We start from the raw sequence: 13,506 nt of genomic DNA on the forward strand, positions 1-13,506 counted from the left end.
GAAAAATGAATAACCTTCAGGATGACACGGAATTGAAACCAGGGAAAAACTTTGGCATCCATTCCTTGGGCCGAAAGCGCACTTTGGTCATTAGCAAATGTACCCCTGAAGATGCAGGCACTTATATCTGTCGCACTACTGATGATAACACCTCTGCCAAGCTCACTGTTCGTGGTAAATATTACTCCTGCCATGAAGCCCACAAATCAGTCAAATCAGGCACCATTATTCCAAGTGCAGAATAACCATTTCCTGTATATATAACATAACATTTTCCTGCAGCCAGAGATATCAAGATAGTTAAGAAACTGCAGGATGTGGAGGTGATGGAGAAAGAGAGTGCTTCATTTGTATGTGAAATTTCACATGATGAAGTGGAGTGTCAGTGGTACAAAGGAAGTACTAAACTCAAAGCTGGTGACAACATCAAGATGAGACAAGAGGGTAAGTTTGCAAACGATTGGAAGTAGCACAACGCTGAATTTATCTGACTAATAATTGTAACTGATAAAGCCAGTTTATAACACTATGCTGCCATGTTTCTAATTCCAGGCCAAAGGTATGTACTGCTGTTTAAGTCTGTTTCCCCAGAAGATATGGGTGAGATTAAATTTACAGCTGAGAAGGCCTCTTCAACTGCAAAACTGAAAGTGAAAGGTAAAGAAATGAATGTGTTATGCCCTGAAATAACACAACAGCTTATACTTGTATATATGGTATTCTGCATTGCTGCATGGAGTAGTTAAACATTCTGCTACAATGTTCAGATGTGGCTGCAAATGGATTCCTTATTCATGTCTTTTATGAAATACTCCGGCTATAAATTGATTATCACTGATATTAAGGCAAGATTACGTCTCAGTGAAAAGTGAAAAATATCCTGGCAGATTTTGGAAACTGATCTCAGCATTTCAGTTGTGAACCAGAGATTACGCTAAAGTTTCATGAAATGTTGTCTTGCTAAAAGAGTTAATGCAATGCATCATTCTGACAGTATTTTGTCCGCTGACAATTCAAACAATTCATTTGCAACATGCATTTACATTGTTATGCCTCAGTGAGGCCTGATGGCAAGCAGAGCACGGCTTTAATGTCTTTGGTGTGTGTGTGTCAATCTTGAGTTTAGGATTGTTTCTCAGGGGTTTCGTCATCACTGGTACTCTTCAGTGGATGTAGCTTAGCATATCTCTGATGATTTATACAGGCGATGTCAATGGTCCAGTGATTGTGGGCATTCTTTCATTCAATGACTGGACATTTCTAGCTATATCTAATCAGCAACCAATATAAAAACAAGAATGACTGGCACACAGTGATTTTTATTAAAGTGGTGTGTCACTATCTGCTTTATCTTTTGCAAAATCATGTTGGAACTGATAACGAATTAAAAGCATTAATGAACTGATACGTTTTTAGCTCAGTATAGTCCAGACTATTCCATAGAGTGCTTAGGCAAGGGCTTTTGCAAGGCTTTACCATTCAGGGCATTCAATGTTCCCTTTGAAGGATAAATGAATTGATTCAGTGCCATGTTTACTGTAGAACTGCCTGTCAAGTTTGTGAAGAAACTCAGGGATAAGATTGCAATGTATAAGCATCGTGGTCATCTTGAATGCCAAGTGTCACGAGCCAATGCAAAAGTGAAGTGGTACAAGAGCAAGACAGAACTCAAAACCAGCAAGAAGTACGAAATCAAAAGTGAGGATGTGTACCGAAAACTCACCATCAACGATGTCGACTCTGGGGACGAAGACACGTATACCTGCGACGCCACTGATGATAAGACATCCTGTAAACTTCTTGTAGAAGGTAACACGATGGAAGATGATTGTGAATTTAGATCAGATCAGATTTAGCAATTGTATTGTTTATGCCTATGACTGAGTAATTATGCAAAACAAGCCATCAGACTCACAGCCCAAGGGGCATCTGTTTGTTTTTCTACAGATCTTAAACTAAAAACTACCGTACTAATCAAAAATATGGGAACATTACGCTGATTAATTTTGCAACAAGTGTGACTTACTAAATTAATTAACATGGAAATCTAAATGTCAACTAAAAAAATAGCCAGTGAAGTAATCCAAGCAGGTGTTTTAAATTATTCTGAAGGTATTGCTCAGGATAAACCTTTATCAGGGAAAATGTGAGGTCTTTACAGTTTTATGTGCAGACGTTTTGATATGTCACTATAAGAAGCACAGGTGTACTGATGTAGTGCATGCTGTCATAGTTACGCCTTACTAAGACACTTGAATTTTAATGAATCATCACTAAAGTCATTGATACCATCTGTGCTATTCCTTCTTTGACAAGTTAGAAGTCACATCAGCCAAAATGCTGGTGAAAACATCTGTGTGATTGTAACAGAACTTCCCAGTGACCCTAAAATAGAACAAACCTTTATGATTCATTGTTTTTGCTTATGTTAAGTGAGCAATACATTTTATGATAGTGGATCATCATAAGAAAAACAAGATGAATAATAAAGTATGACTCATAGTTTAAACACATTTCATTTGCGTTTTAAGGCAACACCAGCCAGGATGAGATTTGGGAACATGGTTAAATTTTTTGGTAGTGTATATTAAAATTCGATTTATTTTTTTAGAAGGGCTGTTATTTCAATGTATTTTTTATTATTAGGGTCTGAATCTATCCTGAATGGGACCCTATTGTTTTTTTTCTGGTTGTTTGGTCAATTCGCAGTCAATTTAAGTATCTGAAACTTATTCTGAATGTTTTATCGAAATCTAGTTTTACGACCAAAAAAAATTTAAACAAAAAAAAAAAAAACAAACAAATCAGATCATGAATGTGAAAATGTTAATACATTCCTAGATATACTTGGGTGAAATTTAAATTAATAACAGTGTAAAATCAGTTAGAAATAATTTCACTTTCACTGCTACCTAAGCCATTTACTTCTCATGACGCCTCCAGAGCAGTCCATCAGCATTGTGCGGGAGTTAAGCTCAGTGGAAGTGACGGAGCCGTTTGCAGCTGTTTTTGAAGTTGAAATCAGCATGGAACTGGTGAAGCCTCCTATCTGGACACTGAATGGAGTTCCTGTTAAGGAGAGTGCTGATGCTGAAATGGAAAAAGAGGGCACTATGCATCGTCTGACTTTAAAAAAGACCAAAACGTCGATGACAGGACCAGTGCAGTTTACAGCTGGGAAGAGCAAATCTATCGCCCAGCTAACAGTCAAAGGTAAATATGTTCAACCACATGCCGATACAGTATATTTTCAATCAGCAAAATTCTGTTGAATCTAATCAGATATCACTCCTCTCATGTAGAGCGTCCGCTTGAGATTGCAGAGCCCATCAAAGATGTGAAGGCTAAGGAAAAAAGCTCAGCCATACTCACATGCAAATTCTCTGCACCACCCAAAGACGTTCATTGGTTTAAAGGTCAGCAACGTCTGGTAGCCTCAGACAAGCATAACATAAAGCAGGACGCAACAAGAGCTCAACTTACCATTCACAGTTTAACTGGGGAAGACAGTGGAGAGTACCGCTGTCAGTCTGGACCTGCTGAGACCAAAGGCCTACTTACTGTTGAAGGTACAGTGTGGGTCATTTAATACAACAGACAATAAAATAACTGCTTTTACCTTTGAACTAAAATCAGTGTTTTGTTTTATCTGTGTAGTGCGTGAAATTAAAGTCACCAAGCACTTGACGAACATAGAGGTTGATGAAGACAGCGATGCAGTGTTCACATGTGAGATAAACTATGAAGATGAAGAGGCAAAATGGCTGCTGAATGACAAAGTGCTCTTCACTAATGAAGTCAACACCATCACTCATGAGGGGAAAGTTCACAAGCTTAAACTGAAGAATTTGGCACCCCAAGATGGGGGTACTGTCACATTTCAAGTGCGTAAGGTGAAAGAGTCTGCTACTCTTAAGGTTAAAGGTAAGAACTGTCACTCAGTAGCATACCAAATAAATCTTCTCACTGACCTTGTTAAAAGGAAACCAAGTGCCTGAGTTATGCTAACATTTAATAAAATCAATTTACTGCTATAAGTCAGGAGTTAGCATATTATGAAACGTACCATAAAAAAGTGCCAATCATTACAGGCAGCCCAAAAGGTGATAGCATAAAATACTCAAAGCTCAATCTTTACTGTCTTAATGGCCTTGCAGAGAAGCGCGCTGTGTTCCTGAAATCTTTAGATGACGTCACTGGAGAGGAGAAAGGCATGATCACTCTGGCGTGTGAGGCATCCAAGCCAAGGGTTTCTCCCACATGGAGAAAAGAAGGTAAAGTCTTGAAGGCTGGACCAAAGTATGAGCTCCTTCACACAGGCAAATCTTTGGGACTGATTATCAAGGATGTGACCAAAGATGATGCTGGAGAGTACACTTGTGATCTCGGAACTGAGGTTTCAAAAGCAAAAGTGACAGTAAGAGGTTGGTGCTTTTATTTGAGATTTAAAGTTTTATATTTTTACAATCTATTGGGTTTTGTTTGCCATCTTCTCCTCTTAAATGTTCTCTGTTTAGAGATTGGCATTGGAATTACCAAATGGCTGAAATCAGCTGAGGTGAATGAAGGAGGGACATGCAGTTTTGAATGCATCCTGTCCCGTGAGAGCACAGATGAATGCTCTTGGACTGTGAATGGCCGAACCGTTTCAAAAGGTGGCCGTTTTGATGTCACCAGCAAAGGCCGCAAGTACATCCTAACCATTAAGGATGTCACCCCTGGTGATGCCGGTGAGGTAGTCTTCAACATCAAAGACATAAACTCTAAAGCAACATTAACAGTTGAAGGTAAGCTCCATTCTTTTGTTGAAAAGGCTTAGAGAAAGATTCAAAAAGATTAAGGCGTTGAAATAAACATCTGATGACCCCTTGGTGCAGGCAAAGCTTCATCTGTGTCTAAAGGACTACAGCATGTTAGTGCTGTCCAGGGGGAGGATGCTGTATTTACCTGTGTGGTGACACAATCTAGTTCCACTGTAAAGTGGGCTAAAGGAGACAAAGCCATCAGAAAGAGCCAGAAGTATGACATCAGTCAGGAAAACAAAGTCATGAAGCTCATAATCCACAATGTATCTGTGCAAGACTCTGGAGAGTACAGTTGTGAAGTTGTTGGAGGTGCAACCACTAGGGCCCAACTTGAAATCAAGGGTAAGACTGAATGCCAACATAATTGTAAAACCATTTAAGGGACTTGCATAACACTAAAATTGTCATAGAGCTTCATCAATTAATTTAATGCTGTATCCTAAATTAAGAGGCACTTCAGAGTTAACTGCTTTTTCTGGCATTGTCAATAATTTAACCTACACCTGCAAATGAGGTTGTTCTCTTTTTACAGAGCCACTCCATAAATTCACGACAGCACTGAAGGACAGCCAAGCAGATGAGATGAACTCTGTGACCTTGCAGTGTGAGACAGCTCAAACTGCTTCCACTGTCACATGGTTGAAGGGCCACACAGAGCTCAAGGCTGGAGGCCGATACGAGATGTCCCAGAAAGAGAGGGTCTTAACTCTCACCATCAAACACTTGGAGGAGAAAGACACTGATATCTACACTTGTGACGTGGGCACGGCTAAGACCATGGCAAAGGTGACTGTTAAAGGTAAGAGCTTTAGTGTCAATTTATCCAAGTTTGGGGTAAGTTTTTTCTTTCTTTTTTTTTCCATAGCCGATTAGCTTTAGGAACCTCAAGAGTCAGCTGAATATGTATATTTTGAATGTCTCATCCTTGGGTGATATTAATAACTTGGATTGTGCTAGTTTGACAGAATTCTTTTTAAAGAATTAATCTGAGACATTTACATGTTAGGTGCAGCTATTGAAGGCTGTCAGAATCTCTACATCTGTACTTATGATAACGTTGTGCCTGTCACAGAAGTTGATTGAATGCTGCATGATATATCTCATAGCTTGGTTTGGTTTTACTTCAGTGGCCACTCTGTGGTCTGCTGTGTTGAAAGCCCACAGGATGCTAATTTTTTCGAAGGGCGATTGCTACATTTGTTGTTGTTGTCTGCTGTTTCAGTGTTATATCTAATGATCGACAGTGCTTAGGTCCCAAGTCTTCGGAGCCAAACATCCTGAGTGATATTCAGGTTCCAAAGGGGGGTATCCATTCTCTTAATGGAAAAGAGGGGATTCCTGGGCATTCAATTGAATCCTTTGGTGTTCTTGGTAAAAACTAGCATTCCCAAATGCCTACAAACCAACTGCAAAAGTGGATTGGTCAAAAATTATGTAGTACATCTTTTATATTTTCCTGTGCAAATTGGTTTTCATTACCTTGCTTTGTGAGTGCATGTATGAAGAATCTGGTTTTCATTTGTATTATCCTTGTATTGGAATTTATGTGAGAAACACACATATGCAATATCATTTAGTATGGGGAATTATGACGTTTTCCTGAATCTACTGAATTGCTCACTGCAGAAATGAACGAGTCTTATGTCTGTAAACCTTTGTGCATTCTAAAAGTGATTGTATTGTAAAGACAGCATTTGTTCATCAAAAGGACCACCAGCCCAGGCTGCCCTCATCCAACATCTTCAACTTGCCATCCTTTTGAATCCCAACAACATGCAACATGAGCATTTTGTGTAATCACCAATGTTTTTCGTTTCCTTGATTTTAGCGCACCCTGTCAGTTTTAAAGAAAATCTCAAGAATCAGGATAAAAAAGAAGGGGAGAGTGTGTCACTTTCTTGCAAGTTATCAAAAACTGTAACAGATGTTCACTGGAGGAAAGGCTCTGAAATTCTTAAAGCTGGAGAGAAGTATGAGATGAAGCAGAAGGACACCTGTTTGGAACTTCAAATTAAGGATCTGAAGGCTGAAGATAGTGGAGAATATTCTTGTGTCAGTGGAGACCAGAAGACATCTGCAACTGTGAAAGTTCATGGTATGGGATCATCAGGTCTTTCTCTGCAAGATTTTAGGAAAATGTGATTGATGAGAAACCAATGTTGTATTTCCCAAAAGAGTTCCACTTGTGTTGCCTTGTACAGCGTTACCACCAAACTTCATACAGAAGCTCAAGAGCCAGCAGGCTGAAGAAGGCGCCAGCGTCACTCTGCAGTGTGAGCTCTCTAAACCCGGAGTCCCTGTGGAGTGGAAGAAGGGAACACAGGTCCTGAAGTCCGGAGAAAAGTACCAGATGAAGCAGAAAGCCTCTGTGAGTGAGCTCGTCATCAACAAAGTGATGCCAGAAGACAGTGGAGACTACAGCTGTGTATGTGGAGACCAGAAGACCACAGCCAGCCTCAACGTAAAGGGTAGGAAGAGGATTTTCCAAAAGTCAGTTTGAGTAACATTTTTAGGAACTGTTTTTTACCCACACATTAAGACATGTTGGGTTGGGTGTCTTCAGGTATTCAGGTGGGCAAATTGTTAGTGTTTTTATTTTCTGTCTAAGGTTTTGTTTTTTATTTTTTATTTACTAAATTTTGTGGTGCCATGTCTCTATAAAACGGTACCTGATAACCCGCTGTAAATGCTCAGCCCAACCAGTGACCTTCAAACAGATGCTGGACAGTCAGGAAGCTGAAGAAGGAGCCAGTGTCACCCTGAAGTGTGAGCTCTCTAAAGCCGGAGTCCCTGTGGAGTGGAAGAAGGGAACACAGGTCCTGAAGTCCGGAGAAAAGTACCAGATGAAGCAGAAAGCCTCTGTGAGTGAGCTCGTCATCAACAAAGTGGTGCCAGAAGACAGTGGAGACTACAGCTGTGTGTGTGGAGACCAGAAGACCACAGCCAGCCTCAACGTAAAGGGTAGGAAGAGGATTTTCCAAAAGTCAGTTTGAGTAACATTTTTAGGAACTGTTTTTTACCCACACATTAAGACGTGTTGGGTTGGGTGTCTTCAAGTATGAGGGTGTGCAAATTGTTAGTGTTTTTCTTTTCTGTCAAATGTTTTGTTTTTCATTTACAAAATTTTTTGGTGCCATGTCTGTATGAAACAGTACCTGATAACCCGCTGTAAATGCTCAGCCCAACCAGTGACCTTCAAGCAGAAGTTGGAGAGTCAAGAAGCTGAAGAAGGAGCCAGCATCACTCTGCAGTGTGAGCTCTCAAAACCCGGAGTCCCTGTGGAGTGGAAGAAGGGAACACAGGTCCTGAAGTCCGGAGAAAAGTACCAGATGAAGCAGAAAGCATCTCTGAATGAGCTCATCATCAACAAAGTGGTGCCAGAAGACAGTGGAGACTACAGCTGTGTGTGCGGAGACCAGAAGACCACAGCCAACCTCAAGATCAAGGGTAGGAAGAGGATTATTCAAGAGTTGGCCCATGGAATGATTTGGAAAACCTTATGCAAGAGTTTTTTATTGCTTATTCAAGTCAATTTTATTGATGTTTCTAGCTAAAATTGTGGAATTCACCTTGATCATGTTTGTCTTTGTGTTCTGTGTCTGATTGTTCTTTATAATAATCAGTATTTGTGACTGACTGCTCCAGTGACAAGAGTTTTTGGATCATTGTTCCACCTTTGGTCAAGCAAATATCATGTGATTAGGGGAGTGTTCACAGCCAGCAGTATTGCTAATTGAGCACAGGTTTCAACCAAGTGCTCAATTTTGCACACTGACCACATGCAGTCCAGCTGCTCACAAGGAATGACCCAGTTTTGTTTTTGTTATATATTTTTTACAAAAATGTATGTTGAGACATAACTGACCATTAACTGACTAAAATGCTCAGCCCAACCAGTGACCTTCAAGCAGAAGCTGGAGAGTCAGGAAGGTGAAGAAGGAGCCAACATCACTCTGAAGTGTGAGCTCTCAAAACCTGGAGTCCCTGTGGAGTGGAAGAAGGGAACAAAGGTCCTGAAGTCCGGAGAAAAGTACCAGATGAAGCAGAAAGCCTCTGTGAGTGAGCTCATCATCAACAAAGTGGTGCCAGAAGACAGTGGAGACTACAGCTGTGTGTGCGGAGACCAGAAGACCACAGCCAACCTCAAGATCAAGGGTAGGAAGAGGATTTTCCAAGAGTTAAGCAGGAGTCTTTTGTTACATATTTTAAGTCCATCTTTTTGTGATCTCTTGATAAGATTGTAGATTGCACCTTGCTTGTGTTTGCCTTGTGTTACGTTGTGTGTTTCTTTATGGCTGGACCACAACAGCAGGACCAGCTCTATTGGTGTATGTTTCTGACTGACTGACTGAGTGATAGAGCTGTGGGCACATTGTTCCACCATTGATCAAGCAAATACCATGTGACTGAGGCAGTGTTCCCAGCCTGTTGTTGCTAACTGAGTGCATTTGTGGCTAGATTTACAACATCTAGTCACAAATCTAGGGACTTAATGGGCATACCATGGCCACTCAGCAGTTGCTATTTCATACTTGACATGACCACAAAACAGAAAGCCATTTCAAACTCCAAAGGAAAGTAAGCCTTTTGAAGGAGAGAAGCAAAAAGGTAAAAGTCCAGACCATCTAAAAAGAGGGAGAATGCAAATAGTTATGCCTTGAAGTCAGCTGTTGATAGTACTTCTACTGCACTGTTCTCAGTTTCCTAATTGACTGTATGCAGTTCAGCTATATACAAAATTTTGACCACATAGCTTTGTTTTATTATATATTTTTAAAAGTAGTTTATGTTGTGACATGACTGACCATTAACCAACTAAAAATACTCAGCCCAACCAGTGACCTTCCAACAGAAGTTGGAAAGTCAGGAAGCTGAAGAAGGAGCCAGCATCACTCTGCAGTGTGAGCTCTCTAAACCCGGAGTCCCTGTGGAGTGGAAGAAGGGAACACAGGTCCTGAAGTCCGGAGAAAAGTACCAGATGAAGCAGAAAGCATCTGTGAATGAGCTCATCATCAACAAAGTGGTGCCAGAAGACAGTGGAGACTACAGCTGTGTGTGTGGAGACCAGAAGACCACAGCCAACCTCAACGTAAAGGGTAGGAAGAGGATTTTACTTTTTAGGATCAGCGATTTGAACCTCTACTATGCATTAAAATGTACAGTTGGTTCAATGTGTAATAACAGAAAAATAAAACATTGACAATACAAAATGGAATGGAAAAAAATTATGAATCTTTGCTCCTGTAGGCAGTGTATTATTCAGATTTAGTCATGGATCGTTTCATGCTGAAAATATTTGTATTATATTTTGATCATTTGAGCTTTGAGCACTTGTATTGGAAAGACTGCCATAACTTATTCATTTTTGTTGATGTCTCACTTCTGTTTGCAGGTTTATAATATACAATTTTTGAATATCTAATGTCAGTCATCAGATCTTTCAGGGATATTGTATATTGTGAATCATCAGTTTTGTTTTGTTTTTTTGTAATATTCTTTTCAAAGTATTTTGTCACTTACTTGAATCATTCTTTTCTTTCTCTGCTTCTGAGAAACCAAACCCAACATGGATGCAGACAGAAACTTTCTGTCTACTTTTCAGACTACACTTTTTTGTGTGTGACTAAACAGGAGAGAGGGACTCTCCAAGAATTATGTGGGTTACAGCGGCAAGGTGTATGGTTTGGTGTTCCCGTTAAAGAACACGAAAGATGCAGATGTTCCCTTCAATTCACTGCGGTCTGTAATCACAATACAAACAAACCCATCAGCAAAATACCATATGCACAAACAGAAATAATAAATTATAATAGAGGTAATAAAGGACTGTATCAATAAGAAATTTATTATATTAATCACAAATAAACAACTCCTCACAGGAGGCTCATGTACATTAGCATTAGCTTAATTTAACACAACAGCATAAACTAGCATCAGTCCACGCTCAGATTAATAATTCGAGTTGACATAATAGCAGCATTTAACTATGACAGTAAACCCTAATTAAACTCACCTGCTGTCATTTACACACTGAAATAAACCACAGAAAACCAGGTGAATGGGATGAAAGGCGGAAACTCCACCAGCCTCTGCAGCACCGAGAGGGAGAAGCAGCTTCCAAAATAAAATGTGTGTGGTGCGTTCAGGAGCGTAGGACAGATGATAACTTACCCATAAACGCCATAACTGAACGGAATTATTGCTGTAAACAAGTCAAATACACAGAAACAACATGGGCTTTCTAACAGTGACCATCAAGTCTTACTTTTTGTTGGAATGTAGTTATCAGCTGTGTTTTGTAGTGTTTGCTGATGCCTTGGTTTAAAAAAATAATAATAATTCAAAGCCGTTTTGTAAGGCAATATTTAGGTTTTGGTCATTATGGTTAAATACCATATGATCTAGTATGTTAAAATTCTAATTCAAATAATTTCTGTTAGCTGTAAAGCTGTCTGCTTGTCCTAAAGCTGCTGTGTTTATATCTCGAAGTCCAAAAATCGAGAGGACAATGGAAGGTATTGTTGGAAGGCAACAATATGTTGGTTTGTCTTATAGCTTTATATGCTCTGTCCATCTTGATAATGGCCTTTGTGTTGCCGTGTACAGCCTGCACACCTTATGGCTTATAGACCAAACCCAGTCACACACTGAACTGAAAGTGTCCTTGTGGCAATATTTTCCTGTAGTTAACCAGATAGTCTTCATTTGTGTTTTTGATGGCAGATGTTGCTTCTGTCTAATTATTGAACTCACTTTGGATTTTCATGTCAGCTGGTTTTCATCTGTAAAACCAGTGAATGGAAAAAATGTTTGCATTTGTACTGGTAGCATGTTGATAGTCTGAGAACGTTGTCAACTGGGTCTCTAGAAGTCAATACGTGCACAATTTGTGCGTTTCTTGTTGTTTACGTTACTTATATATGTGGGGTGAGAATTTCTACACTGAACCTGCGCAGCAGCCATGAGACAAGGGAATGAGAGACTCAGAACCCGAAGATCCGTACTTTTGAGTCATGAACGAACCAGTCGTGCCTACAAATGCCTATGAATGACACAGCACTAATGGCCGCCAGTGTATGGAGTCAGAACAGTCTCATAATTAATAAACTCGCATATGCTTTGCTTCGTAGTTCTATTTCAGACTCACAAATGTAATTTTGAGGCGCATTTGTAATATAAATTCACAGAGCGTACGAATTGCTGAATGTGTTTTTAGGAAATCTGTACGTTGGATTTTGAGACTTCCCTGAGAGTTTGCTGTTACATTCACTTGCGAGTGTTTGAGTTGTTGTATTCTGGATTCTCGTTGGATAATATTGTAGAGCTGTGATGGCAGATTTATTTTGAACAGGAGCAGGGATAATTGGCAGTGTGGAAGTGCTGTATGTATGGGTGTTTATACACATTAGAACAGGCATACATTTTCTTGTTTTGTTTTCCATTTTAGCTTTACTTTAAAAAGCTAAAATAAATTTGTCAGGTGAGTTAAAAATGAACGTGCTTTATCCACAGCATACTGGCCTCCAAGGTGAAAGCCTGCAGATTACAGCAGCTACACATCAATACATTGTCTTTGTATTCAATCCACAGTTCTCCCAGTCACAGTCATTCAAGACCTAGAGAACCAGGAAGCTGAGGAGGGAGACTGTGCTACTCTGCATTGTGAGCTTTCGAAACCTGGACTCTCTGTTGAATGGAAGAAGGGATCTCAGGTCCTGAGCTTTGGAGAAAAGTATCAGATGAGACATACAGGCTTCAGTTATGAACTCCAAATCTGCGATTTAAGACCTGGAGACACAGGAAGCTACTCATGCTGTTCAGAGGACACCATAAGTTCAGCCTCTCTAGCAGTAAAGGGTAGGGTGGAAGACACATTCTCATCTTGCATTCCTGTCTTGAAGTCTGTCTTTTCATTTGTTGATTCCTTCCTTTTTACGCTACAATATTTATTCATCATCATCCTTGACCTTGCACCATAGAGGAAAATCAGCTTATTTCCTTTTTCACCAGCTGCCCCAGTCATATTTACAAAAGAGCTGGAGGGCCTGACAGTGGATGAAGGGAACAGTGCCACCCTTCACTGTGAGCTCTCTAAACCCGGTGTTCCTCTGGAGTGGAGAAAAGGACAACTCGGTCTTTGTCCTTGTGCCAAATATGAAATTAAAGAGACAGGAAAACTTGCCACGCTAATAATCCATAATGTAGAAGCAGAGGATTCTGGGAGTTACACATGCGACACTGGTGACCATCAAAGCACTGCACAGTTAACTGTGAATGGTAGGCCTGCTGGAAACAGTTGTTTGCAGTGGAGATACCTGAGTAGCTTGTTTAAAAGACTTGCTGTGGGTCTTTGCACATTAGTTTTAAGGCACTTAATTAAAAATATGAAGCTTTAATTTAACAATATTTACTGTTTGTTGACATATGATAGGTAGCATCATCGTGCAAATAAAACTGAGAATGCAGAGGAAGTAGTATCCAGTACTTTATAAATGCTGAAGATATCATTGCCCCTTATTAATTGTGATGCAAATTTGGCATTTGAATCAACTTTAGGACTTGAGAGTAATGAGAGTTGGATACTCATCTCCCCCTTAGCGTTTTCATTTGGACTTGACACAGTAGTTTTGCGTGGCTTATAAATTTTACCAGCTTTATCTTTCCTGTCCTAATTTTTATTTTATTTTTTTCATTTCCCTAA

The 13,506-nt window shown here is 39.9% G+C and overlaps 1 protein-coding gene across 2 annotated transcripts in view; it reads left to right on the forward strand.

Moving 5' to 3' along the window:
* The window catches only part of obscnb (obscurin, cytoskeletal calmodulin and titin-interacting RhoGEF b), a 47,478-nt gene that overhangs the window by 12,432 nt on the left and 21,540 nt on the right, over window positions 1–13,506 (forward strand). For both annotated transcript variants that reach the window (XM_029525648.1, XM_029525649.1), the window contains 19 exons: window positions 21–174; window positions 283–444; window positions 553–657; window positions 1,543–1,809; window positions 2,944–3,213; window positions 3,303–3,569; window positions 3,658–3,924; window positions 4,158–4,424; window positions 4,518–4,787; window positions 4,878–5,147; window positions 5,338–5,604; window positions 6,634–6,900; window positions 7,007–7,273; window positions 7,500–7,766; window positions 7,986–8,252; window positions 8,694–8,960; window positions 9,635–9,901; window positions 12,396–12,662; window positions 12,816–13,082. In XM_029525648.1, coding sequence (XP_029381508.1) covers window positions 21–174; window positions 283–444; window positions 553–657; window positions 1,543–1,809; window positions 2,944–3,213; window positions 3,303–3,569; window positions 3,658–3,924; window positions 4,158–4,424; window positions 4,518–4,787; window positions 4,878–5,147; window positions 5,338–5,604; window positions 6,634–6,900; window positions 7,007–7,273; window positions 7,500–7,766; window positions 7,986–8,252; window positions 8,694–8,960; window positions 9,635–9,901; window positions 12,396–12,662; window positions 12,816–13,082 — 4,702 coding nt within the window. The remainder of the gene's footprint in view (window positions 1–20; window positions 175–282; window positions 445–552; window positions 658–1,542; window positions 1,810–2,943; window positions 3,214–3,302; window positions 3,570–3,657; window positions 3,925–4,157; window positions 4,425–4,517; window positions 4,788–4,877; window positions 5,148–5,337; window positions 5,605–6,633; window positions 6,901–7,006; window positions 7,274–7,499; window positions 7,767–7,985; window positions 8,253–8,693; window positions 8,961–9,634; window positions 9,902–12,395; window positions 12,663–12,815; window positions 13,083–13,506) is intronic.

Source organism: Echeneis naucrates, chromosome 17 (assembly GCF_900963305.1).
Source record: "Echeneis naucrates chromosome 17, fEcheNa1.1, whole genome shotgun sequence".
Lineage (NCBI taxonomy): Eukaryota > Metazoa > Chordata > Actinopteri > Carangiformes > Echeneidae > Echeneis > Echeneis naucrates.